Here is a 25,144-nt window from a genome sequence, read left to right as displayed (position 1 = left end):
TTCCCATATGAGTCAGCTCACAACAGCCCAGCCAGGGACAGGAAAGGCTGTGGGTCAGGGTCCCAAGCCTCACCTCCAGCAGTGTGTAGCATGAATTCTTCTTCAGGAAAGTCTTGGAGGCCTTCTCCCTCCAGGAATGTGCTGTCAGTACCTGCAGCTCTAGCTGTCTCAGCTCCTCCAGCCCCACAGGAAGGTCCCGGCCCACAGCCACTAGGCCCTCCAAATCATCCAAGCAGGGGTAGTGGTCACCATTCTGAGAAGGGGCAAGAGAAAGCTCACTTAAATTATGTTAACTGTCCAGAGTAATAGGAACTATCCATGATGTATCGTCAGAAGGAAAATCTAGACTATTCTGAAGGGAACACCAGGTAACTACTACTTTTCTCCTAGAATTCCTACTTTCACTGGCTCAGGAAAAAAACATACACTTAAGAGGCCACTTATTCTGTTCTGATTTGTTTTGTCTGGACCCCTCCATGTTGATAATCTCTGCTAGGTTCTAGGCTCAGACATATGCTTTTCATTTTGCTGTTCTTATCCTGACATCCTAAGCTCCTTCAGGCCTCTCTCCAATCTGCTACCTTCACTTTCTAGCACACGCCAACTGAGTTAAAAAGTCTAAGGTAGAAATGTTATTCTTCCAGCTGCACGGCTGCAGTAAGAGAGCAGGAAACAAGGTTCTCACTTGGATCTCATCCACATCAGCAATCCAGGCCTGTGCCTTAGTCAGAGCCTCTTTGAGTGCCTGGATGTTAGGCAGGTGAACAGGGATGTTTTCTGCCTCACGAATTATGGCTTCCAATGTAGCTGGTGGATGCTTCTGCCTAAAAATGTCCGGGAAAAGAAGAATCCATCCTTAAATGTTACACGTATATATACATTTTTTTGGCCCTACGTTTCCTTGCCAAAAGCATAAGGAAAAAAGTTCAAAAGAGTAAGTCAGCAAGAATTCCCCAAGTCTGAAGAACTTTCTAAACACTTCGGAGTCAGATGTGGTATCCATAATCTGAGAACTAACTCAGCCCAGGGATATCTCCTCCATTATTGCTTTTAAACTTCAGGAGTACATATGGGGCTGGATAACACATCATACAAATCCTTTACAGTTTAGTACACGCCTAACTGGGAGTCTGGTGCCAAGGTCTTCCACTGAAGCCACAGTTAGAATTATCCCCAAACTCTGAGGACTAGAGTCAGGATACATATGGGGAAGGGCTGGGTCCCACCTGGCCTCCAGACAGAAAAGAGCCTTTTCTTCCCAGCGCTCTGCAATGGTCAGCAGCTCCTGAAGCTCAGCCCGTGCCTTGTCCACAGAAGGACTGGAGGCAACCTTGGCGCCTGTAACCAACAGTCCTTGCATGATGACCAGAGAGCCCCTTTGTGCTGAAGGGGCCAGTGCCTGCTTCACCTCATCTAGCCATCGTGCCTGCTCCACCTGCTGCTGGAGCTGATGGGCTTCAGGCACCTCCACACCCAGCTGCTGACCCCTCTCCAACAGAGACCGCAGTAGCCCTAGACTGGGGGGCAATGAGGCCAGTGCTTCCCGGGCCTCAGCTTGGTAGGCCTCCACCTGCTGCAGGACATCCTGAGGAGATACAGGATACAGAACATATTCTTTAGCCATCTGGACACTCAACCAACTTAATTTCTTCCCCATCTTCTCTCCTAAGCATATATTATTCATTTATACTTATCTTCAATGACGTTGTAAGACAAAACCTGCCTGATATCAATAAAAGTCTTTCATAGATCCCTCTGCTGCTTCTTTAATAATATGCAATTTACTTTCCTGTGCCCACTATAACATCATTTTATCCTTTTAAAATCTTCCTAAGAATCTATAAAATCTCTCCAACTCCTTCAGATTCTCCAATCCAAAGAGTTACACTTTTAAGTGGCCCTCTGCTTGCTGTCTTTAATTGCTTTTGTTTGGCAAGATATCTGCTTGTACTATAAGCATTATAATAAAGACAGTATTAGACCACCCATCTCCATAGCTTCTAAGAAAGATGTATATAAGGAGCTACTTAGAACAAACAGGTTCTCAAGCTTCCGTGGTATCTCAGACTTTGCTACTATCTTTTGTTAACAAGGATTCTATCTTGCTAGGCCCCTCCTCACCTTGACATCCCCAATCTGATGCATGGCACAGGGCAGGCTGCCCATCTGCTCAAGAAGGACCCGGAGCTTAGTCAGGGTCAGTTGTGGGGTTTCAATCCTACGGAAGTCAGAAAGAAAGGACTCAGTGAACCTGCAAAGTCATACTTGATGCATTCTGAGAAATCCCTCGTCCTTCTTTCTCCTCCAAATTATTGTAATACTTTTGAAGGTTGTCTTTAGGACTCTGAACATCAGTATGTTAAGAAGAAAAAAGATCTGAGGACATTTCATAGTTGACAAAAACTGTTAGCAAAGAAGAGACTGACGATAACAAAGTGAGAGAATCCAAGTTCCTGAGGAAATATAATAGTATGGTGTCTGAGGTGAGTATCAGTAGATAGAAGAATGAAAATAAATGCAAACATTTCTTTTCAAGAGAATAAAAATGTGAGATAGTCCCTAGATAACTTTATTTTCTGCAGTAATTGGGTTAACAGATATACAGTGGTCAACATGAAGAATGTGATGGAAACATAAAAGTAAACAGCCAATAGGATATAAAAGGTAGTAGCTTCCACAGTGAGACTAAAGATAATAAAGCTATTAATTATAATTGAAATAAGTACCAGAATTTTTAAAGCAAAACACAATGGAAGGATTAAGAAGCAAGGAGTGTTGTGCAATGATATAGAAGGGTCAAAATAATAATCGGTACTCTATAAATAAAAAGGGTAAGAAATAAGAGTTCATCATTGTCAGAAGTGGAACAGTTCCAAGTGATAATAAGTTCTAGGATGTACTCTGGGTATAACTGTCTGCAAGAAGAACTTAACAGGCCAGAAAGTTAAATGGATGAGAACTTTAGATAGATTAAGACAATAAGTATTAAATCCCAAGGCCATCTGATAGAACTATCACCATGTCAAGGTGGGAAAGTTTTTAGTTCTTTTGAAATAGAGAAGGAAAAGAGCTTGTCTACGAGAAGAGAATTCATTACTACTACTACTGCCTTTAATTTTTAAAAAAATTCTCCGAATTTTACAAAATGATTTTTGACATGGTCATTAATAACTTTTATTTCTACTTTGATCTGAAATTTACAAACTGCATTATGTAAATAATAATTCACTTGATTTTTCAGTCAGAACTGTATATATATCTAATATGTACATTTGGCAACAAACAAGTAAATAAAATGTGAGGGTTTTTTCCAATCTCTAAAATGTTATCTACCTGCACAAACAAGAATAAATTTTGTGGAAATTGTGACGCTTGAATATTTATGAAATTTGCTAACAAGTAGGCAATTTTTCTACTCTATCTTCATTACCATAATCATTCATGGTGAAAATCTGGAATACATCATACGTTTAAAATTGTCTATTTTCAATGATCTGTATTTCATTTTACATTGTTTTCATGTCTTATCACTCCATTCTCACTAAAACTTAACCAATGTCGAATCCACGCTTCTTCAACAATAAGTTTTGGTCACCAATATGGCCACACATAACACCTAAATTTTTGCTATGTGGATTCTTTGTTTATGGTCTATCCATTCTTGTTATCCATTTTCACATACTGCCATCCTTTTTTGCCACCTTCTCTAACATACCTGGCCTCTTGGCCACGGACCAGCCCTAGGACTTGGGAGACACAAGCCTCTGCTTCATTCAAGCAGTTCTTCAACCGCTGAAGAAGTTCACTGTTAGGAAACCTCCTCTCACGGGCTTCAGACTCCAGTGCCCTAAGTTCTTCAAAGCCTGAAGAGGAAGTAAAAGATGCAAGAGGTAGGCAGTGTTATAAAAAGGTGGAGAAGGAAGGTAGGAGTGCTGAAGAAAAAGAAACAAAGCCTGACCACAGGTTTTTCCATTTCTCATCACTTACTGCGCTTCCGACCATCTTCTACCTCCAGAGCCACTCGCACTTTGTTGGCCCAGGTGTCAAAGGACTCAGCCCGAACCTTCAGCTTATGCAGCATGGCTGGGAGTTCATCCAAGGTATACCGATACCTGGAGGAAGGGTGCAAGGAAAGTACATTTGGCCCAGCTCTGTAATCTTTTCTGTGTCCTCCAAGTGGGCCCTGAGCTCACCGCAGGTATTGTCGGCTACTGGAGCACTTGCAGAGGTCATTGATGTGGGAAAGGCAGACAAGGCCATCTGGGCAGTCGTAGCAGGCCAGGGCGGATAGGAAACACGTGGTCTTGCACTTGATGCACTGGCGTTCATCATCTGGGAGCAGCTCGAAAGCCTCTCGTTCAGCCTCTGTGATGCCCTGGGGGTGTTCAACCCACATTTACTGTAAACACTAGGAACGGGGTTGTGAACACCCCACCTCAGCCAACACTGAGCCCTGCTGTGGGCTCAAACTTGTAAGGATAGCTGTAGAGAAATTGGAAGAAAAAAATATAAACACATATAGTCTCTATCTTTCCACTTCAAAATGTTCGACTTAGAGATGAGGCACAGAGGGCTTACCCAATTTTTGTCTTTGTCTCCCTTCCACAGTCTACTTCACTGAATCCCTAAACCCTGCTCATTTCCACCCACCTTCTCCAACAAGGCCTTTCGTAAACGTCGCTCTTCCTGCACCATGATGAACATCTCCTTGTGTACAGCCACAGCCAGTTTCAGGTCCAACTTCTCTGGGAAGGCAGCCATCTTGCAGATGAGCTCCTCATGAGAGAAGACACAGTAGCGCCGGAGGCGGCGGTAGTGTTCAATGCATTGGCGTCCAGCAGGCAGCTGCAAGGAGTTCAAGACTGTGTGGCAATCTGGAGACCAGAGTGCTTAGCTTCCTCAAAATGACCTCTACCCATGTTCTTTATGCCTTTCTATCTACAAGGCCACCACATCCCAGAATTACCCAGTCAGCGGTGCAAAAGTTAACAGCCTCAGCAAAGTTGTAGCCTTGGTTAAAGCCGCTGTGGTAAGCACGAGGAAAAGTGATGACAAATTCTCCTGCACACTGGTTTGTGCGGACGACCTAGAAAAAAGAGAGGGGGTCTATGGATCTGGACTGATGATGGGATGCGGACTGAAGAATAAGAATGCCTTTGAACCTGGTTATAAATATTGGGAAAGAGTAGAAAGACACACAAGCTTTATTTTCATGTATGTGTCTTAAAAGAGAAAATGAGAATGCAAACGTTAAAAGTGATATTCAGAGAAAAGTTCAAAGAAAATTAATGTGCAATTCAAGAAAGAAATATGAATGATCTACAAACTCGTGAAGAAGATTCTTAACTTCTTCAGTGAACAAAGTAACATATATCTAAAGTCAGGAACTGGTCAAATTATGGAGGGGAAACTCCAAAATTTCATCCCCCTACTACATAAAACAACGATGAAGATGGCAAAAAGAAGTCACAAAGGAGGATGTTAAAAAATTTTTTTCAAAATTTTGGTAAAAGCACACTGCAGTGTCATAATTTCACTGCCTACAACCCCTCCACCAAATCTCAGCAGCTACCTTAGAGACAGTAGTCCAAGACCTGGTGCAGCTTGCTAGTAGCATGGAGCACAATGTAGATCTTGTTTTCAGAGAAGTGAGTTGGTGTGTTTGGACCTGTCTGATGACTCCCTGAAAGACTGGCTGAAGAACCTGCTTTTATTTCACCTGCCTGAGAGTTTCCCCACAACACAAATAGCTTCCCCGGCTCTAAAAAATATATAAAGGCAAATGTATCAGCCACAGACACTTGTGGTAAGAGAAAAGAGACTAGGAAAACAACAGGAATTCTCAAAAGTGTGGGAAGAAAAAGGCAGGGGAAAAGAAATGTGGGGATACAAGGGCTCTGAAAAGCTCCCACTTATTACTTGTTAGTGATAATTCCATGTCAGTTTCATAGGCTTATGAAAAGACCTGAGAAAACCCTAAGCTCCCACCTAGGCTGGCTTTTAGGTTCCATCCAAGCAGGAGGTAAGGGCTTTCGCAGAGTTTTTAACAGCTTCACTAAGCACTAAAAAAAGAGTCCCCAAATCTGGGAAAACTGGGAGGGTATTTTTTTTCTCTTTCTTTTTGGTTTAAGAAAAATTTTCATACCACTAAATGACCACCCATGCTAAGAGAACAGAATTCATGCTAAGAGAAAAAGAATTCAGAGTTTACAAAATTACTCTAACCATATAAAACGATGCTCAACATCATTAGTTACTTAGGAAATAAAACATCAAAACCAATGAGATACTACTTTTCACCACTATAATGGCTACAGTAAAAATTATTTTTAAAAGGGAAAAAGAAGGTTGGCAAGGATGTGGAGAAACTGGAAGATCCGTAACTACTGGTGGCATTGTCAACTGGTACTACCACTATAAAAAACACTATGGAGGTTTCTCAAAGTTAAGCATAGAACTATATGATCCAGCATTTCCAATTCCGGTTATATAACCTGCAGAACTAAAAGCAAGAACTTGAACAGGTATTTGTACATAAATATACATAACAGCTTTATTCAAGAGAGACAAAAAGGGGAATCAACCTAAATGTCCATCAAGAGGTAAGTGGGTAAACACAATGTAGTATAAACATACAACTAAATATTATTCAGCCATAGAAAGCAATGAAGCACAAACGCATGCTACAATGTGGATGACCCTGAGGAAATTACCCAAGTAAAAGACAGACAGACATAAAAGACCTACATGCTGTAGGATTCTATTTATCAGAAATATCCAGAAAAGGTAAATCCATAGAAACAGAAAGTAAATCTGTAGTTAAGAGACTAGGGTGAGGGGGTAAATGAGGACTGACTTAATGGGTTCACAACTTGTTTTTGGGGTGATGAAAGCGTTTTGGATCTAGACAGAGGTGGTATTGGCACAACAATGAACATACTAAAAGTCAGTGAATTTTTCCACTGAAAATGGTTAATTCCGTATTATTAACCTCAAGAAGAAAAGTTAAGAAAGTCACTAAGCAAGCAACAACTACTAAAATAAAAACCAGCAACAATACATATTGGGGGAGGGGGGGTTGGAATCTGATTTCTAGAGCTAACATATTACCCAAAATATACAGTTTTCAAGAAAAAATTAGGAAGCACATGAAGAAACAAGAAAATGTGACCTAATCAATGAAACTTATTCCTTAGATAGCTGACACACTGGACTTACTAGGCAACAACTGAAAATCAACTGTGTTAAATGGGCTTAAACAGTTAAAAAAATAATGTTCAAGGAACTGAAGAGAAACAGGAGAAAGATACCAACCCCCCCCCACAACAAATACAGTATCTCAATAAAAAGATAAACATTATATAAAGGAAACACAAAGAAATTCTCAAGCTGAAAAGTATGATAATTGAAGTAAAAAATTGACAGGGTGGTTTCAATAAAAGATTTCGGCAGGGAGAAAAAAGAATCAGCAAGCTTTAAAATAGGTCAATTGAGATTATCCAGTCTGAGAAGGAGAGGAAAAAGACTATGAAGAAAAATGAACAGAGCCTAAAAGACCTGTAGGAAACCATCAAACATACCAACATATGCATAATGGAGTCCCAGAAGAAGAGGAGAGAGAGAAAGGGACAGAAAGAATATTTGAAGAAATAAGAGCTGAAAAATTTCCAAATTTTAGGGAAGAATAAATCTACACATCCAAGAAGCTCAATGCATTCCAAGTAGGATAAACTCAAGACATACAATCAAACTGTCACAAACTAAAGACAGAGAATCTTGAGAGCAGTAGGAGAGAATCAATTGATCACATATAAGAGATTTCAATAAAATTATTAGCAGACTTCTCATCAGAAACAGAGAATGCCAGAAAGCACGGGATAACATATTTAAAGCAATAAAAAAACAAAAACTGAATGAGAAATTAAGACATTTCTAGAGAATCAAAAACTGAGGAAGTGTACAGTAGATATGCAGTGTCAGAAACGCTATAGGGAACCGTTCAGACTTAAATGAAATGATACTACAGCATAACCAAAAGCTATACAAGGAAACTAAAAACACTGGTAAAAGTACCCATATAGGCAAATATAAAAATCACTTTTGTATTTGCAGTTTATGACTTTTCTTATTTTCTTTATAATAGAAAAGAAAAGTACATGAAAGAATAATTATAAAAGCATGTTAATGGGCGAACAATGCATAAAGATATAATCTGTGGCAATAATAATATAGAAGAAGAGGGACAGAGCTACACAGGAACAAACTGTTTTTTTGAAATTTAGGATTGAAGTTAAGTTGGTATTAATTCAAACAATTAATTCAAAATTGTTATAAATTAAAATAGTAATTGTAATCACCAAGATAACTATTAAGAAAATACCTAAAAATAAATAACACAGAAGATCATTAAACCATACACTAGAATAAACCAAGTGATCACAAAGAAGTAATGGAAGAACTGAGGAACAAAAAAGATATGACTTGCAGAAAACAAATAAAACGGCAGAAGTAATCCTCCCTTATTTGTAATTAAGTTTAAAATTAAACTCTCACAACAAAGATTGGCAGAACAAACAGATAACATGATCCAACTATATCTTGTCTATAAGAACCCAATTTAGATATAAAGTCAACAAACAAGTTGAAAGTGAAAGAATAGGAAAATATACACTATGCCAACAATGACCAAAACAGAGCCTGACTGGCTATACTAATATCAGACAATACAGACTTCAAGTAAACAATTATTATGAGATAAAGGACACAATATATTGATAAGCGGGTCCATTCATCAAGAAGATAAACAAAAGAGAGAACAGGAAAAACAATAGAGAATCAACAAAACTAAAGCTGGTTCTTTGAAATGATTAACAAAACTGACAAACTTTTAGCTCAAGTATGACAAAAGGAGAGAAGAATCAAACTACTTTATAAAATAAGAAATGAGGAGCTGGCCTGGTGACACAGCAGTTAAGTTTGCATACTCTGCTTCAGTAGCTTGGGGTTTGCCAATTCAGATCCCACGCACAGACCTACACACCGCTTGGCAAGCCATGCTGTGGTAGGCGTCCCATATATAAACTAGAGGAAGATGGGCATGGACGTTAGCTCAGGGCCAGGTTTCCTCAGCAAAAAGAGGAGGACTGGCATATGTTAGCTCAGGGCTAATCTTCCTCAAAAAGAGAAAAAAAAAATCAGAAATGAAGGTAGAAATATTACTAATCTAACAAAAATAAAGAAGAGAATACTATAAATAATTGTGAATCAGCAAATCAGGTAACCAACATAAAACGCACAAATTCTCGTCCTGAGTATGTGCTAGGTATATGTGGCAAAAAAAAAACCAACAGCAAGAAGAATCATGAATCAAACAGTATAACTACACAGCTGTATGATTTCATTATCATCAACGTTCAGGCTTAGCTTTTCCTATGAGTCAACAGTGATATTAGGAAAACAGGAAATAAGTTCAAGTAAGAACTTACAAAATTTTAGAACTGGAAAGGAGCCTTGGAGATGCCAAGTCCATTTGTGCTGATGGAAAAATTAAGGCAGATGGACATAAAACTTACGAAGAAGTTGTGCAAAGGTTAACCCAGACCTTACAGAAGTTCATATCAGAAAATGTATACCATGTTGCAGAGACAGTGCACTACCTTATCTCCTATAAACTGCTCCTATAAAAACTGACCGATATTAATCAATCCTGGAAATTCCCAAATATGACACCACTTCCCTAGTTAGGCTTTATAAAATTAGAATTTATTCTCAGTAATGTTAACAGAAGATCAATCCTAGATTAGAAGGCAGAGTAAAAGGTCAGAATCCTGGTTTTTACTTTTGTGTTAAGTAATTATTTCATCTCTCCTTTCTCTTCCTCTTAAGGATACGCTAGTGGTCTGTATAGGTTTGAGCTTGACAGAAGCACAGAAAGGGAAAGAGAGATGTAATGCTAAATCTAATCTCCACATCAAAATGCATATAAATTTAGTTTCTCCCAAATTAAGCTCTTCCTCATTCACTCCCCACCCTCAGGCAGGCATTAAATCTGTTTTGCCCCCATATTTCCAGGTACTCACTGGCACACCATGGGACATGAGGGTGTTGGGATTCATGAGGGTGACAAGTTGGTGTAGGAGGTCAGGCTGGCTATCAAACAGCTCGGGTGTCAGCCTCTTCATCACCTCCTCCAAATGCTCTGCTGCCAGTGAGGGTACCCCATACCAGGTCTTCGGCTCACCCCTGCTCAGGTAAAGAGGAGACATGTAGAGTCTGGACATATCCTTGCAACGGCAGAAGTCTTGATATCCATCCCAGCCATTTGGGCCCCGCTCACCAGTGCAGGTAGTTAATGGAGTAACTCCAGTGATCCTCAATATGCCAACAAAATGCTGAGAATACCATGCCCACATACAGCCAGGGAACCTTCATGCCTGAGATGTCTGCATTGATGTGGCAGAGAACAGACTGATCCAGCACCGGCATCACATTCAGGTTCCAACCACTGGTTGCATACTCCTGTCAGGTCAGAGATTTGCCAGAGTGGGTATGAAGCAGGATTGGGTGAATAAAAGCAAACTGAGCCAGGGTTATAGAGGAAGACAACTGTGTTTTTAGGGCATGTTGCTTGCTCTAATTTGGGAATAAAGACCTAGGTATTCATGGTCCCTCAGGAGGTCCATGTGTGATTTTTGAATGCAAATCTTTTTTTCTGGGGTGAGAGAAAAACACCGTAACTCAAAATATTAATTATTCATGGTCCAGATTAAGATTCATGTGCCCCCGACTCTAAGAAGCACTCTTTGTAAATGTTTTTTAAAGTCACTTTATCCTATTTATCATCTCCCTACTATGCTCCATTGTGCCAAGTCTCTAATTAAAATTTATAGACAACACAATATTACTCAAATAATTTGCATCATCTAAATATCATAATCATATTTTTATTTTGTAAGTTTCTGTACTACTGATCCAAAAAACCAAAACATATTATGCTCGAAATCTTGGGCAAATCTCACTACTACCCTGAGTACTATTCATAGGATATTTCAGGCTTTCCCTTACTCCAAACTACTGAATTATTAATTATACTATTTAAACCATCTCATTTATTGTTGTCATTGTTTTTCTTAATTTTAAAATGTTTTTAATTTTAGTAAGTTATTAATGCATTTTTTTTGGAGTACAAAAAACTGTTGGCCAGAGAAGGACATTAGTGAAAGCTCAGGGTAAGAATCTCTAAAAGCCCATCTCTCCACAGAACACAAAAAATACAGCAAAAATTATCAGATTCAACTATATCAGAACTCTGGATTACACCAAAGGGTTTACTACATTCAAAAGACAACTCATCATGAAAAGACAAACAGCAGAAAACTTTCATGATATTTTACCTTACCTTTCCCCACCCCCCCACCCCATGGCTCAGTGGTAATCTTGAAGATAGCTGCTTGCACTGTCCATGTGGGTTTCTGGTTCCAGAAAGAGAGAACTGTATTTGTTTTGACCTGTCTTGGAGCACACTGAAGAACTAACGCAAAAGGCTTATTTTTCTTCTGATTAACTCAGAACTATCTCTGAGTTAAGCAGCAGCTATGAAGGACATTTCTCAAAAATACTGAAAGGCAAATGAACCAGCTAATCCTACCTAAAGAAAAGAATAGCAATTGGGTCAAACAACAGATATGACAAAAAGCCTGGGTGGAAAAGCTGGGAGTGAGACACTTTGCATAATGAGAGTTTTGAAAAGCTTCCATAGATCTAAAGGAATCTAGAAGGCCACAGGTATGCAGACTGGAGAACAAGCTCAGAAAAAGAGTTCCTAGAATTTCACAGCCTGGTGACCTTCAACTCTGTTTATGTAGGAAGCAAAAAATTGTAGGAGGAGTTATAAACAGCCTAACTAAGCAGTGAAAGGTCATTCAAAGAGCCAATCTGCAAAGAATGGAAGGGTACTCAAAGACTACGTCACAAAAAGTATCTTCGCAAAAATAGTTTAGACAAAACGTGAGAAACAAAGACAACCTCAAAAAGCAGCAAAAATAAACCCTGAAGGGAGGAGAATCTGATTTAAAGAGTTACCATATTAAAATACTCATAATTTCCACATACCAATGAAAAATTATGAGGCATAAAAAAACCCCCAGACAATATGGTCCATTCAATTAAAAAATGAGAGAGACAGAGAGAGAAACTGTCACTGAGAAAGGAGAGATATTGGACTTTCTAGAAAAAAGAATTTTACATTAAGTATTTTATATATTCTCAAAAAAACTGAAAGAAACCACGGAGAAAGAAGTAAAGGAAAGCAGAACACTAAATAAAGAGAAGAAAAGTGTAAAAAGGTTTCAAATAGAAATTCTGGAGCTGAAAAGTAGCATAACTGAAGTAAAAAATTAATTAGAGGGGTTCAACAGATTTGAACAGGCAGAACTAAATATCAGCAAACCTGAAGACCGATCAGTTGAGATTACTCACATTGAGAAATAAAAAGAAAAAAGAATGAGAAAGGAACCAAAGACAGTTGCAGATACAATCAAGCAAACCAAATACACATAATGGGAGTCCTAAAAGGAGAAAAGAGAAAGGAGTAGAAAGAATATTTTAAGAAATAATGGCTGAAAACTTCCCAAACCAGAAAAAAGACATCAACCTACACATCAAACAAGCCCTATGAACTCCAAATAATAAACTCAGAGATCTATACTGATACATCACAGTCAAACTGTTGGAAGCCAGATAATCTTACCAGCAGTAAGAGAGAAGTGGTAGCCCTCCTACAAGGTATCCTCAATATGATTAACAGTCTATTTCTAATCAGGCACCACAGAAACTACAAGCCAGCAGGAGGACATTCTGAAAGTCACGAAAGGAAAAAAAAAAGATAAAGAATTCTATAATTGATAAAACTATCCTTCAAAATAACAGAAAAATTGACATTTCCAGACGAAAACTGAAGATGCTTGTCACTAGTAGATCTACACTATAAGGAACAGTAAAGAGAGTTATTTAGGTAGAAGGTAACAAATCACCAACAGTAACTCAATGTTATAGGAAGAAATATGGTAGACATAAGCAGACAGATAAACGTAAAAGCCAGTATTTTTGGTTTATAATTCTGTTTTCCCTTATGATGAAAACACAGATGTAGAAAATAATTACAAATCTAAGTTAACGGGCACACAATTTATAAAAATGTAATTTGCCCCAATAACAACAAAAGGATAAAGAAGATGCTATATAGAAACAAACTTTTTGTAGATTATTGAAACAGCTGGTATTAATTCAACCTAGTGTAATATATTAGTTGTCATCCCTTTGGTAACCACTAAGACAATAAATAAAAATATTTTCAAAAAAGGAAATAATATACTGAGAAGATAAGTCAATTAAACACAAACCAAAGGAGTAATGAGGGCAGTAGGAAGAAAAATTATGTAAGAAAAAAAAACAGGAAAATTAAGTTCTTCATTATCAGTTAACAACTAAATACAAATGGATTAAACTCTTGAATTAAAAGGCAGAAATTGGCAGAATAAAGGAAAAGACATGATGCACTCTTCAAGACTCACTTTAAAGCCAAAGACACAAATAAGTTAAAAGAGAAAGAACTGAAAAATGTATTTCATGCAAATAGTAACCAAAGGAGAGAGGGATTATATTAATAACAGAAAAGATGGAAATTAAGAATGAATTAAGACAAAGATTACATTATAAAAATGGTCAATCCATCAAGAATATATAACAACTACACATGCAGCTAAAAACTAACCCCAAGACAAATGAAACAAAAACTGACAGAATTTAAGGGAGAGAGAGACAATTCTATAATAGTAATTGGAGATTTTAACACTGTCTACAAGGCACAGAACAACTGGAGCAGAGATCAGTAAGAAAACAGAGAACTTGAACAGGTAGAGACAGTAGATGTTACGTTCCTCACAAGCATAAATAGGACATTCCCCAAGATAAAATATGTTAGGACATAAAACAAGTCACGATAAATCATAAGAAAATTCAAACCATAAGATCTTCTCCAACCACAAGGAAATGAAATAACTAAAGCAAAAGTGGAAAATTTACAAATATATGAAAATTACACATCCTTAAAAATCACAGGTCAAAGAAAAAATCATGAAAGAAATGAGAAGATACTTTGAGACAAATAACACAATTGACAGAGTTTAGCTAGCCTAAGAAAAAGAGAAGACTCAACTCACTAAAATCAAAAATGAAAATGGGTACGTTACTACGGACCTCACAGGATATTATAAAAGAGAAAACTACGACAACTGAAATCCCACAAATCTATAATCTACATGAAATGTACAAATTACTAGAAACACAAAACCTCCCAAAACTGACTCAAGAAATAAAAAATATGAAGATTAATAACAAGTAAAGAGATTCAATCAATAATCTAAAACCTCTGAACAAAGAAATGTTCAGAATTAGATGGCTTCATTGGTGAATTATACTAAATAGTTAAAGAAGAATTATAACAAATCTGTCTCAAATTCTCTGAAAAATTAAAAGTGAAACTTTAATTCTGTTTTGTATTTTTTTCTTACATCACATCATTTTTCTTCCCAGCTCCCATTATTCCTTTACTGAGCTTATTTCATGAAGCCAGCATTATCCTTATCCTGAAGTCAAGAAGCAGAAACAATCTGAACTATTTTATCAGCCATCCTTTTAATTTTAATTGCTCAGCTTTTTATCATCTCAAAACGTGTCTTCTTTTGTGGCTTCTTCTGAGCCTCTTTACAAATACAGTCAATTGATTTTGACAAGAGTGTCGAGAACACTTAACAAGTCTTTCAACAAATTGTGTTGGGAAAACTGGATATCCACATGGAAAAGAATGAGACTGGACCATGTACAAAAATTAACTCCAAATGAATGAAAGACCTACACCTAAGAGCTAAAACTATGAGATCCTTTAGGCATGTCTCCAAAGATGGCAGTAAGTACATGAAAAGATGCTCAATGTGCCCAGGCATTTAGGGAAACGCAAATCCAAAAACATGAAATACTACTTTACTTTTCATACCTTAGGATTGCTATTATGAAAACAAAACACAAACAAAAAACCTCACCAAAAGACAAAAAAGCAGAAATTAACAAGTGTTGATGAATATGTAGAGAAATTGGAAACCTGGTACGTTGCTGGTTGGAATATAAATGGTAGAGGTGCTGTGGGAAACTTATGATAGTTTCTCATGAAGTTAAAGAATTTTCATATACTCCAGCAACTCAAGTCTAGTCCAAAAGAAGTGAAAGTAGAAACTCAAATAGATACATGTACACCAACGTTCCCAAGAGCATTATTCACTATTGCCAAAAGGTAGAAACAATCCAAACATCCATCAACAGATGAATGGATGAACAAAATGTGGTATATCCATATAACAGAATATTATTCAGCTTCAGAAAGGAATAAAATTCTGATAAATGCTACAACGTGGACAAACTTTTAAGACATTATGCTAAATGAACTATAAGCAAGACAGAGCCGTATGATTCCATTTCTATGACAATCTAGAGCAGTCAAATTCATAGACAGAAAGTAGACTAGAGGCTACTAGAGGCTGGTGGGAGAGGGGAATGGAGGGTTATATAATAGGTACAAAGCGTATGTTTGGGATGATTAAAAATGTTCAGTAAATGGATGGTGGTGATGGCTGCATAACATTCTGAATGTACTTAATGACAATTAAAAATGATTAATATGGTACATTTTACGTTATATGTTTTATCATAATTTGAAAAAAATCAAACACAAAAAACAAAAACTCCAATAAAACATGCAAAGGACCCAAACAAGTATTTCTCCAAAGAAGTTATATAAATGGTCAATATACATACGAAAAGATGCTCATCATTACTCATTAGGGAACTGCAAACCAAACCTGCAATGAAATATCACTTAACATCTACTATAATGACCACAACAACAAAAACAGAAAATAACAAGTTATTTTGTGGGAAGTGGAACCCTCATTAATTACTGGTGGTGTGGAAAAATTTGGTGATTCCTTAACAACTTATACACAGGTAACCATATGATTCAGTAATTTCATTTCTAGATACATATTCAAGAAAATTCAAAACTGATGTTCAAACAAAATGTTTAGGAATGTTGTACAGGAATGTTAATAGTAGTACTATTCTCAAGAGCTAATAGGGAGAAACAACCCACATGTCCACCAATGGATCAAAAGATGAAAAAATATTTACTTTTACAATGGAATATTATTTAGCCATAAAATGAAATGAAATATGATACATGCTACAACATGGGTGAACTTCAAATACATTATGCTAAGTAAAAGAAGCCAGACACAAAAGTCTACATATTTTATGAATATATTCATATAAAATATTCAGATTAGACAAATTTAGAGAGGCAGAAAGTAAATCTTTGCCAGAGACTAGGGGAGGCAGGAATGAGAATGACTGCTTAATAGATAGAGGTTTCTGTTCAGAGTGATGAAAAGTTCTAGAATTAAACAGTGGTGATGGCTGCACACCACTGTTAATGTACTTAATGCCACTAAATTGTACACATTAAAATGTTTAAGATAGTTTTATTTTATGCGTATTTTAGCATAACAAAAAAAACTGCTGGCTAGTTCAAATTCAAACAGCTACCTATAAAAAATGGACAAATTCCAAGAAACATCCAATCTAACAAGGCTGAATCATGAAGAAAGAGAAATTCTGATTAACTAGTTCTACACAACTACTATATTATATATACACAATATATAGTAACTAGCAGGGTCACTGAATTAGTAATTTAAAAAGCCTCTCACCAATAATACAAAAACAAGGTCCAGATGGTTTCACTAGTGAATCCTACCAAACATTTAAAGACAAATTAATACTAACCATTCCGAAAATCTTTCCAAAAACTGAAAAGAAAAAATTCCTAACTCATTTTATGGAGCTTGCACTACCTTGATACCAAAACCAGAAAAGCATACTACAGGAAAACTACAGACCAATATCCCTTATGAATACTGATAGAAAAATTGTCAACAAAATACTAGCGAATTGAATTCAACAGCATATTATAAGAATTATACTCCAGGACAAAGTGGAATTTATTCCTGGAAAGCACGGATGGTTCAACATATGAAATATTAATCAATGCAATATACTGCATTAACAGAATGAAAGTTTAAAAAAACCCCACATACGAGGCTGGCTCGGTCGCGTAGCAGTTAAGTATGCACACTACACTTTGGCAGCCTGGGATTCATAGGTTCAGATCCTGAGCATGCACATACACACCACTTGTCAAGCCATGCTGTGGCAGGTATGCCACATGAAACAGAGGAAGATGGGCATAGATGTTAGCTCAGTGCCAACCTTTCTTTGCAAAAAAAAGGAGGATTGGCGGTAGCTGACAGTTCAGGGCTAATTTTCTTCAAAAAAAACAAAAACAAAAAAAACCCATATAATCTTCTCAATTGATGCAGGAAAAAAAATTATTTGACAAATTCAATACTCTTTCATGATAAAAATGTTCAACAAACTAGGAATAGAAGGAAACTATTACAACGTAATAAAGACTATACATGAAAAGTCCACAGCTAACTTCACATTCAATGGTGAAAGGCTGAAAGCTCTTCCTCTAAATGATCAGGAACAAGACAAGGCTGCCCATTCTTGACAGCACTATTTAATGTAGTACTGGAAGGCTTAGGTATAGAAATTAGGCAAGGGAAAGATATAAAAGGCATCAAAATTGGAAGGAAATTACTGAACTTGTTTGCAGATGACAATCTTATATGCAGAAAATCCCAAAGATTCTACAAAAAACGGTAAGAATAAGCAAATTCAGCAAAACTATGGGATGCAAAACACAAAAAATCAGCTGCATTTCAAATTCACTAACAACAAACAATTCAAAAAGGAATTTGAGAAAAGAATTCCATGTACAACAGTATCAAGAAGAATAAAATTAACAAGGAAGGCAAAAGACATGCACACTGAAAACTACAAAAAATTGCTGAAAGATATTATAGACAAACAATGGAAATACATCCCATATTCCTGGATTTGAAGACTTACTGGAGTTAAGATGTCAATCCCACCAAGCACTCTACAGAAGTCATACAAGAAATCTCTATCAAAACCTCAACAAACTTTTTTCAAGAAATAAAAAAATCCATCTTAAATTCATATGGAATTTCAAGGACCCCAAATAGTCAAAAGAATCTTGAAAAACAAAGTTGAAGATCGCATATTTTCTAATTTGAATCTTACTATAAATCTACTGTAATCAAAACAATGTGGTACTGGGATAAAAACAGATATACAGACCAACGGAATAGAAGAGAAAGCCCAGAAACAAACCCTCACATATATATCAAATGGTTTTCAACAAGAGTGTCAAGACCATTCATCAGGCAAGAGACAGTGTCTTCAACAAATGATGCTGGGAAAACTAGATATCCACATGCAAAAGAATAAAGTCGCATCTTATTTTAACACCACAGACAAACATTAACTCTAAATTGATTAAAGACCTAAACACGTGATAAAACTGTAAGATTCTTAAGAGGAAAATTTTCATGACATTGGCTTTGGTGATGATTCTCAGATATGACACCAAAAGTACAGGCAACAAAAGGTAAAGTAAATAAAAATAGACTTCATAAAAATTAAAGCCTTTATGCATGATGACTTTATCAAGAGAACAAAAAGAAAACTGATGGAGGAGAAAATATTTGCAATTCATATTATCTGATAAGGGACTGACATTCAGAATATACAAAGATCTCTTACAACTCACTAACAAAAACAACATGAATAAAAATGGGCAAAGGATTTGAATAGACATTTCTCCAAAAATGAAAACGACGGCCAAAAGGCAAGTGAAAATCACGAGATACCATTTCACAATCATTAGCACCGTTATTATTTTGAAAAACCCAGAAAATTAGTGTTGTTGCATATGTGGAGAAAATGGAACCCTGTACACTTCTTGTGGCACAACCACTGTGAAAAATACTATGGTTGTTTCTCGAAAGAGTAAACATATAATTACATTTATGTTTCAGCAATTCCACTTCTGGGTATACCCAAAAGAATTGAAACAGCGTCTTGCAAAGGTATCTGGACATCCATATTCAGAGCAGCATTATTCCTTATGGCCAAAAGTCTGAAGTAAGTCTGAAGCAAATGTCCATTGACTGATGAATGGATAAACAAAATGCAGTATATAACTGTAACAGAATATTATCCTCCCTTAAAAAGGAAAAAAATTATGACACCTGCTACATTATATAAACATTCAGGTTTATAAACAAGGAAGACAGTATGCTAAGTGAAATAAGCCAGGCACAAAAGGACAAATATGTATAAGGTACCCAAAGCTGTCAAATTCATAGGGACAATAAAAGTAGAATGGTAGTTATCAGAGGCTGGGGGTGGAGGAGAGGCAGAGAGAAGTTAAGTGTTTGATGGATACAGTTGCAGTTTGGCAAGACAAAAATTATGGAGATGAGTGGTCGTGATGGTGACAGAAGAATGTAAATGGACTTAATGCCACAGTACTGTATACTCAAAAATGGTTAAAATGGTAAATTTTATGTTAAGAATGTTTCATTGTAAAAAAATCTAAGGAGGGATAATTCTTCCCTAAGATGCCTTCACGTGCATGAAGTACCCTCCAGACCAGGGAATATCATACGCAAGAGAACAATGCTCTTGATCACAAAGAATATTTTAGAGATCTCTGGGAAAATGAATAACATTAAGCATTCATTTTCACTAAAAGCAGAACAAAGGTAACAGCTCATATAAAAATGAAGTCAGCATCAACCCCATACCTCATACAAACATTAACTCATAAAGGACCATAGATCTAGATGTAAGCATAAAACTGTAAAATTGAAAAAGAAAAAAAGAAAAGAAAATCTCTGATCTGGGTTTACATGAGTTTTTAGCACTGGCATCAAAAGCACAACCCATAAAAGAAGAAAATAAATAGAGTGGACTTTAAGGCACAGCATGGAAGGAAATATCTGCAAATCATAAATGCTACTCATAATAAAGAACTCTCTAAACTGAACAGTAAGAAACAATTCAATTTTTAAAAATGGGCAAGTACTTAGAAACTTCACTAAAGAAGGTATAAGGTCAGGATATAAGCAGATGAAAAACTGCTCAACTTCATTAGTAATTTGAGAAATACAAATTAAAACCACAATGAAAAAGAATGACCAGAAAAAAAAAACCCAATGATACCAAGAGTGATAAAAAGAATGTAGAGCAACTAGAACTCTCATACAGTGCTGATGGGAATATAAAATATAGGAAAAGGCCACTCTTTAAAAGGATTTGGCAGTCTTTTATCAAGTTAAAATCACACTTAAGCGTATGACCTTGCACGTATCCAAAGGAACAGAAAATAGCACACACAGACTCGTAAAGGAATGTTTATAGTAGCTCTATCTAACGTCAAAATCTGGAAATCCAAATGTCATTCAACGTGTCAATGGATAAACAAACTGTCTTACACCAAACAATGGAATACTACTGGTTCCAATCAGCATATTAATATGTTGGTAATCTGTTCTCATTTGATCCACCAGTAATACCTGATGGTCTCTAATCTTGCATACGTAAAATCCTTTTCGGTGTTGGCCGGTGGTACAGTGGTTAAGTGCGCATGTTCTGCTTCTCAGTGGCCCAGGGTTCGCTGGTTTGGATCCCAGGTGCGCACCGCTTGGCAAAAGCCATGCCATGGCAGGCGTCCCACACATAAAGCAGAGGAAGATGGGCATGGATGTTAGCTCAGGGCCAGTCTTCCTCAGCAAAAAAGATGAGGATTGGCAGTAGTTAGCTCATAGCTAATCATCTTCTTAAAAAAAAAATCCTTTTCTTGCTTGCAGAATATCATTCACTTTTCTGACTTCTCTAGCTATATTCAGTCCTTTGTGATCTTATCTAGCCTCCCTGCTTCAATACATTTATATGCTGATGACTTCCAAATTTACAATTTTTAGCATGGAGTTTTCCTTTAAAAATTGGTCTGGTTTATCACAGCTTCCTCAAATACACACTACATATCAAACAGGTTTTTCAAAGTTAGCAAAACCAAAACCAAAAATTATACTCTCCCCTTCTAATTTCCTATCTTACTTAAGAAATCTTCAGACGTTCCTCTTATCTCTTACATTTTTTTAAGTGCTCCTGAATTTCCCTATTTTCATAATTGACTTCAATTAGCTTCAGCCTTAGTTTGAGATTATAATTCTAGGGGCAGAGAGACTATGTAATCTATCCACTCTGTCAAAGTTAAAAAAAACCCAAAACACACTATATCCCATTTTCACTCGGAAAAAACTTGACCCTTCCACTTGAGAGAATTTGTTTTACAGTTGAATAGACAAGAGACAAATCAATACATATCATGTTCTTACTTGTTAATATTAGTTTTGCATAGCCCCTAGAGATTAGTAATAACATAGGAAATTCTTAGTCTGTGTCACATCATACTATATTCACGCACTTCACAACATTTTGGTCAATAATGAACTGCATGTACAATGGTGGTCCCATAAAATTACTACCAAAAAGCCTCGGTGTATAGCACATTATACAATCTAGGTTTGTGTAAGTACACACTCTATGATGTTCACACAATGATGAAATAACCTTTTGACACTATTCTAGAATGTGTTACCCCTATCATTAAGCACGGCATGACTGTCCTGTATTTGACAATTAGGGTTTTACAAAATTTCCTAACCCTTGATTTTATTTTACTAGAGGCCTTTACTTGTAAATATTTCAGATAACCAGAAGTTATCCATGATTTAACCAGTTTAGGTTTCTATGGGTGTTTCTGTCAAATTATTACTTTTGCTATGTAAGAAAACGCAGATTTAACAGTGACAAATATTACCAGAACTAAAAAGCACCAACACTAAGCGGATTGATCCTATGTTCTTTAGAACATAAATTAAATTTCATTACCAGACAGCCAAAATAAACAAAAACATGGGAGAATACAAGGGTTAAGAATACCCTAGGCTATGTGAACTACATATCCATTCCTAATTTTTTTTTTGAGGAAGATCAGCCCTAAACTAACATCGGTTGCCAATCCTCCTCTTTCTGATGAGGAAGACTGGCCCTGAGCTAACATTTGTGCTTATCTTCCTCTACTTTATATGTGGGACACCGACCACACCATGACTTGCCAAGCGGTGCCGTGTCTGCAACTGGGATCCGAACTGGTGGACCCTGGGCTGCAGAAGCAGAATGTGCCCACTTAACCACTGAGCCACTGGGCTGGCCCCTCTATTCCTAATTTTTTTAAAAAACTTTAAAAATAATTTAGATGAGTGACATTAAAATCATAAACATATGTTCATCATACTCAGTGCTTAATGGAGATGCCTTCCAACAATTTCATTATCTACCAATGTTTTAGAAGCATCATACAAAAGAGTCAGAGAAAAAAAAAAACTACTGAACATATAAACTGGAAAAGTCATAATTATACTCATCAGCAGTATTACTGAACAATACAGCTCCAAATACCTCGGGGTTAAAAATTTAGTATATACAACTTCAATTTTCTACTGCATTGTAGTTAGGTATTGAGAGTTATCAGAAAGCACTTCAACATCCTATCTAAGAAAATGGGAAAACCTTAGAGGCCAAACCTAAGAAAATGAAAGCCAATGTATAAACAAACACTCTAAAACTGATGTTTGATGTGGGTCATTTATAATTTTTGCTGGCCAAAATTTAAGAAAAGACAAAACCTGAGGTATTAGAGATTTCAACATAAAGCTATGACATTTCCCACCAATATTATCTTTTTTGGCAATAAAATTGAAGAGGGCAAAAAATACCTAAAGATAAAAACGGGGAGTACACTTCCCTGCCTTAGCTCTGCCTTTGTAAGAGAAGTAAACAAAACAGATGCCCTGAGAGTTCTTATCTATAGCTTATCAACACAGAAGTTTGGGACAGAATTCACACTTACTTGAAAATGCCAAGCTAAAAATGTATTATTACACAATCTTGGATTTGCAATGTTCTCACGCATTTAGAAGAAACAGTATATTCTTAAGTGGGACATACTTTAACTTAGGCTTCAGAAAAAAGTCCCACATATATGGTTCAAGTAAACACAAGCTCATAATAAACTAAGAAAGGGCATAATATGTGGTGGAGGGGGCCACAGGGGTGAGAGTGCAATGAGTAAAAATTTGTTAAGAAAACATCAAACCATGGAAACATGACCCGTTAAGACTACAGACAGTAAGTATAACATCAGTATGTCAATAAAAACCCACAACACATAGTAAAAGAAGCATGAAGAAAAAAGTTTCCTTAGTAATGACTAGAAAAATCTGAGAAATAATCAGGAATACTAGAAATAAATATAATTAATATTAAAAAATCTGAAGTTCAAAGAGTAGTTTAACAGTATTTATCTATTAAAAAATGGATATTAAATTTGTAAATAAATTTTTATTATTTTTTTAATTAATTTTTTTTGAGGAAGATCAGCCCTGAGCTAACATCTGCCACAAATCCTCCTCTTTTTACTGAGGAAGACCGGCCCTGAGCTAACATCTGTGCCCATCTTCCTCTACTTTATATGTGGGATGCCTGCCAAGGCATTGCTTGCCAAGTGCGTACGTCTGCACCCACATGCAATCTTCACCACTGGGCCAGCCCCTAAATTTTTATTTAAATAAATAATCCAGAATGCATTAGTGGGAGAAAAAGAAAAGTACAGCAGTTAAGAATCATAAAGATGAAGTTAGAATAAAAAGGTCCAGCTTACAGGATTTTATGACAGAAGCCTGGAGAAGAGGTTACATTAGAAAGGTCAACGGCTAAGAATTTTCCAGAATTAATGAAGGTTGACTTCTCAGATTTGAGGAGTACTATGAATCCCCAGTAGGTTAAATAAAAAAATCACAGGTCTCATATCAAGAAAAACTGCAATAAGCCAAAACAAAGAGATTTTACAGCAGCCAGAGAGGAAAAACAGATTATGTAACTGTAAATTAATCTAAGATTCAAAGTTAACATCTCAGAAGTGAGAAGCCAAAGAATATTTTTAATGTACTAAGAGAAAATATTCCTCAATCACATTTGTACATACCCATAAAAACATCCTTTTAAGAATAAATGTAAACACATTCTTTTTACAAATAGTAAAAAACCCAAATACCTCTAAGATTTCTAAAGAATTTACTTCAGAAAAAAGAAAAACAGAAAAAGATCTGAGCTCTAAGAAAAACGGTAAACAAAACAAGAAAAAAGGTATACAAATGGATAAATCTGTATTAAACCTGAAAATTTAAAACAATAAAAACAAAATCCATTTTATTGCGCAGAGAAGAATTAAAAGCACGAACAAAAATTTTACATATCAGAAGGGAAGTGAAGAGTAATAGTCTAATATTGCTTGGGAGAGGGAAAAACATTAAATAAATTTAAATGTTGCCACATTTAAAACAAAGTATTCACAATAACATATATACACATGTACATACACACACTATCACACTATATATACACACATATATATTTACACTAATTGCCAAACTAAGAAATGATTAAAAGTGAAATGAGAAAAAAAGGCAAGAAAAAGGAAAATTATGTTCTAAAATAGTAAAAATGGCTGCAAATCATCAGTAATCACAATAAATAAAATTGACTCCAGTTAAAAGATAAAAACTCTTCACTTGCATTTTTTAAAAAATCAGTCTATGTTAAGTTACAACATACCTAAAAGCTAGGTATACAGAAAGATATATACCAAGTGAAAACTAGATCTAGGCCCCAAGAGAAACTAACAGGTATGGGATTCAGTGTTAGGAAAGAGACTACTGTATTTACCTGTTTTATAAAAGTTTCAAAGTTAATTACAATACAACCCCATTATGGAAGGGGATACTGTATAGCAAAACACTGCATGTACTCATGTATTTCTACATACATACATGCACACATATATAAGCATTACATACATACAGTCTGCAATGCCGGGCAAACAATGTTTCATTCAATAACAGACCAATAACACCATATATGATAGTGGTGCCACAGATTAGTACAATAAAACTTAAATGTGTAGATTATACTATCTATG

The 25,144-nt window shown here is 36.2% G+C and overlaps 1 protein-coding gene across 7 annotated transcripts in view; it reads right to left on the bottom strand.

Moving 5' to 3' along the window:
• LOC124232368 (lysine-specific demethylase 5D) overlaps positions 1–25,144 on the bottom strand; it is a 41,702-nt gene that overhangs the window by 3,106 nt on the left and 13,452 nt on the right. For 6 of the 7 annotated variants that reach the window (XM_046649326.1, XM_046649322.1, XM_046649320.1 and 3 more), the window contains 11 exons: positions 10,337–10,518; positions 10,080–10,242; positions 4,967–5,086; positions 4,651–4,845; positions 4,194–4,375; positions 3,988–4,112; positions 3,716–3,863; positions 2,122–2,218; positions 1,227–1,585; positions 686–824; positions 74–253 (listed from right to left, as the gene is read on the bottom strand). In XM_046649326.1, the coding sequence (XP_046505282.1) occupies positions 74–253; positions 686–824; positions 1,227–1,585; positions 2,122–2,218; positions 3,716–3,863; positions 3,988–4,112; positions 4,194–4,375; positions 4,651–4,845; positions 4,967–5,086; positions 10,080–10,242; positions 10,337–10,518 (1,890 nt within the window). The remainder of the gene's footprint in view (positions 1–73; positions 254–685; positions 825–1,226; positions 1,586–2,121; positions 2,219–3,715; positions 3,864–3,987; positions 4,113–4,193; positions 4,376–4,650; positions 4,846–4,966; positions 5,087–10,079; positions 10,243–10,336; positions 10,519–25,144) is intronic. The other variant, XM_046649324.1, reaches the window with a different exon arrangement.

This window comes from Equus quagga, unplaced genomic scaffold (assembly GCF_021613505.1).
Source record: "Equus quagga isolate Etosha38 unplaced genomic scaffold, UCLA_HA_Equagga_1.0 HiC_scaffold_51_RagTag, whole genome shotgun sequence".
Lineage (NCBI taxonomy): Eukaryota > Metazoa > Chordata > Mammalia > Perissodactyla > Equidae > Equus > Equus quagga.
This window is presented reverse-complemented; position numbering and strand designations above follow the sequence as displayed.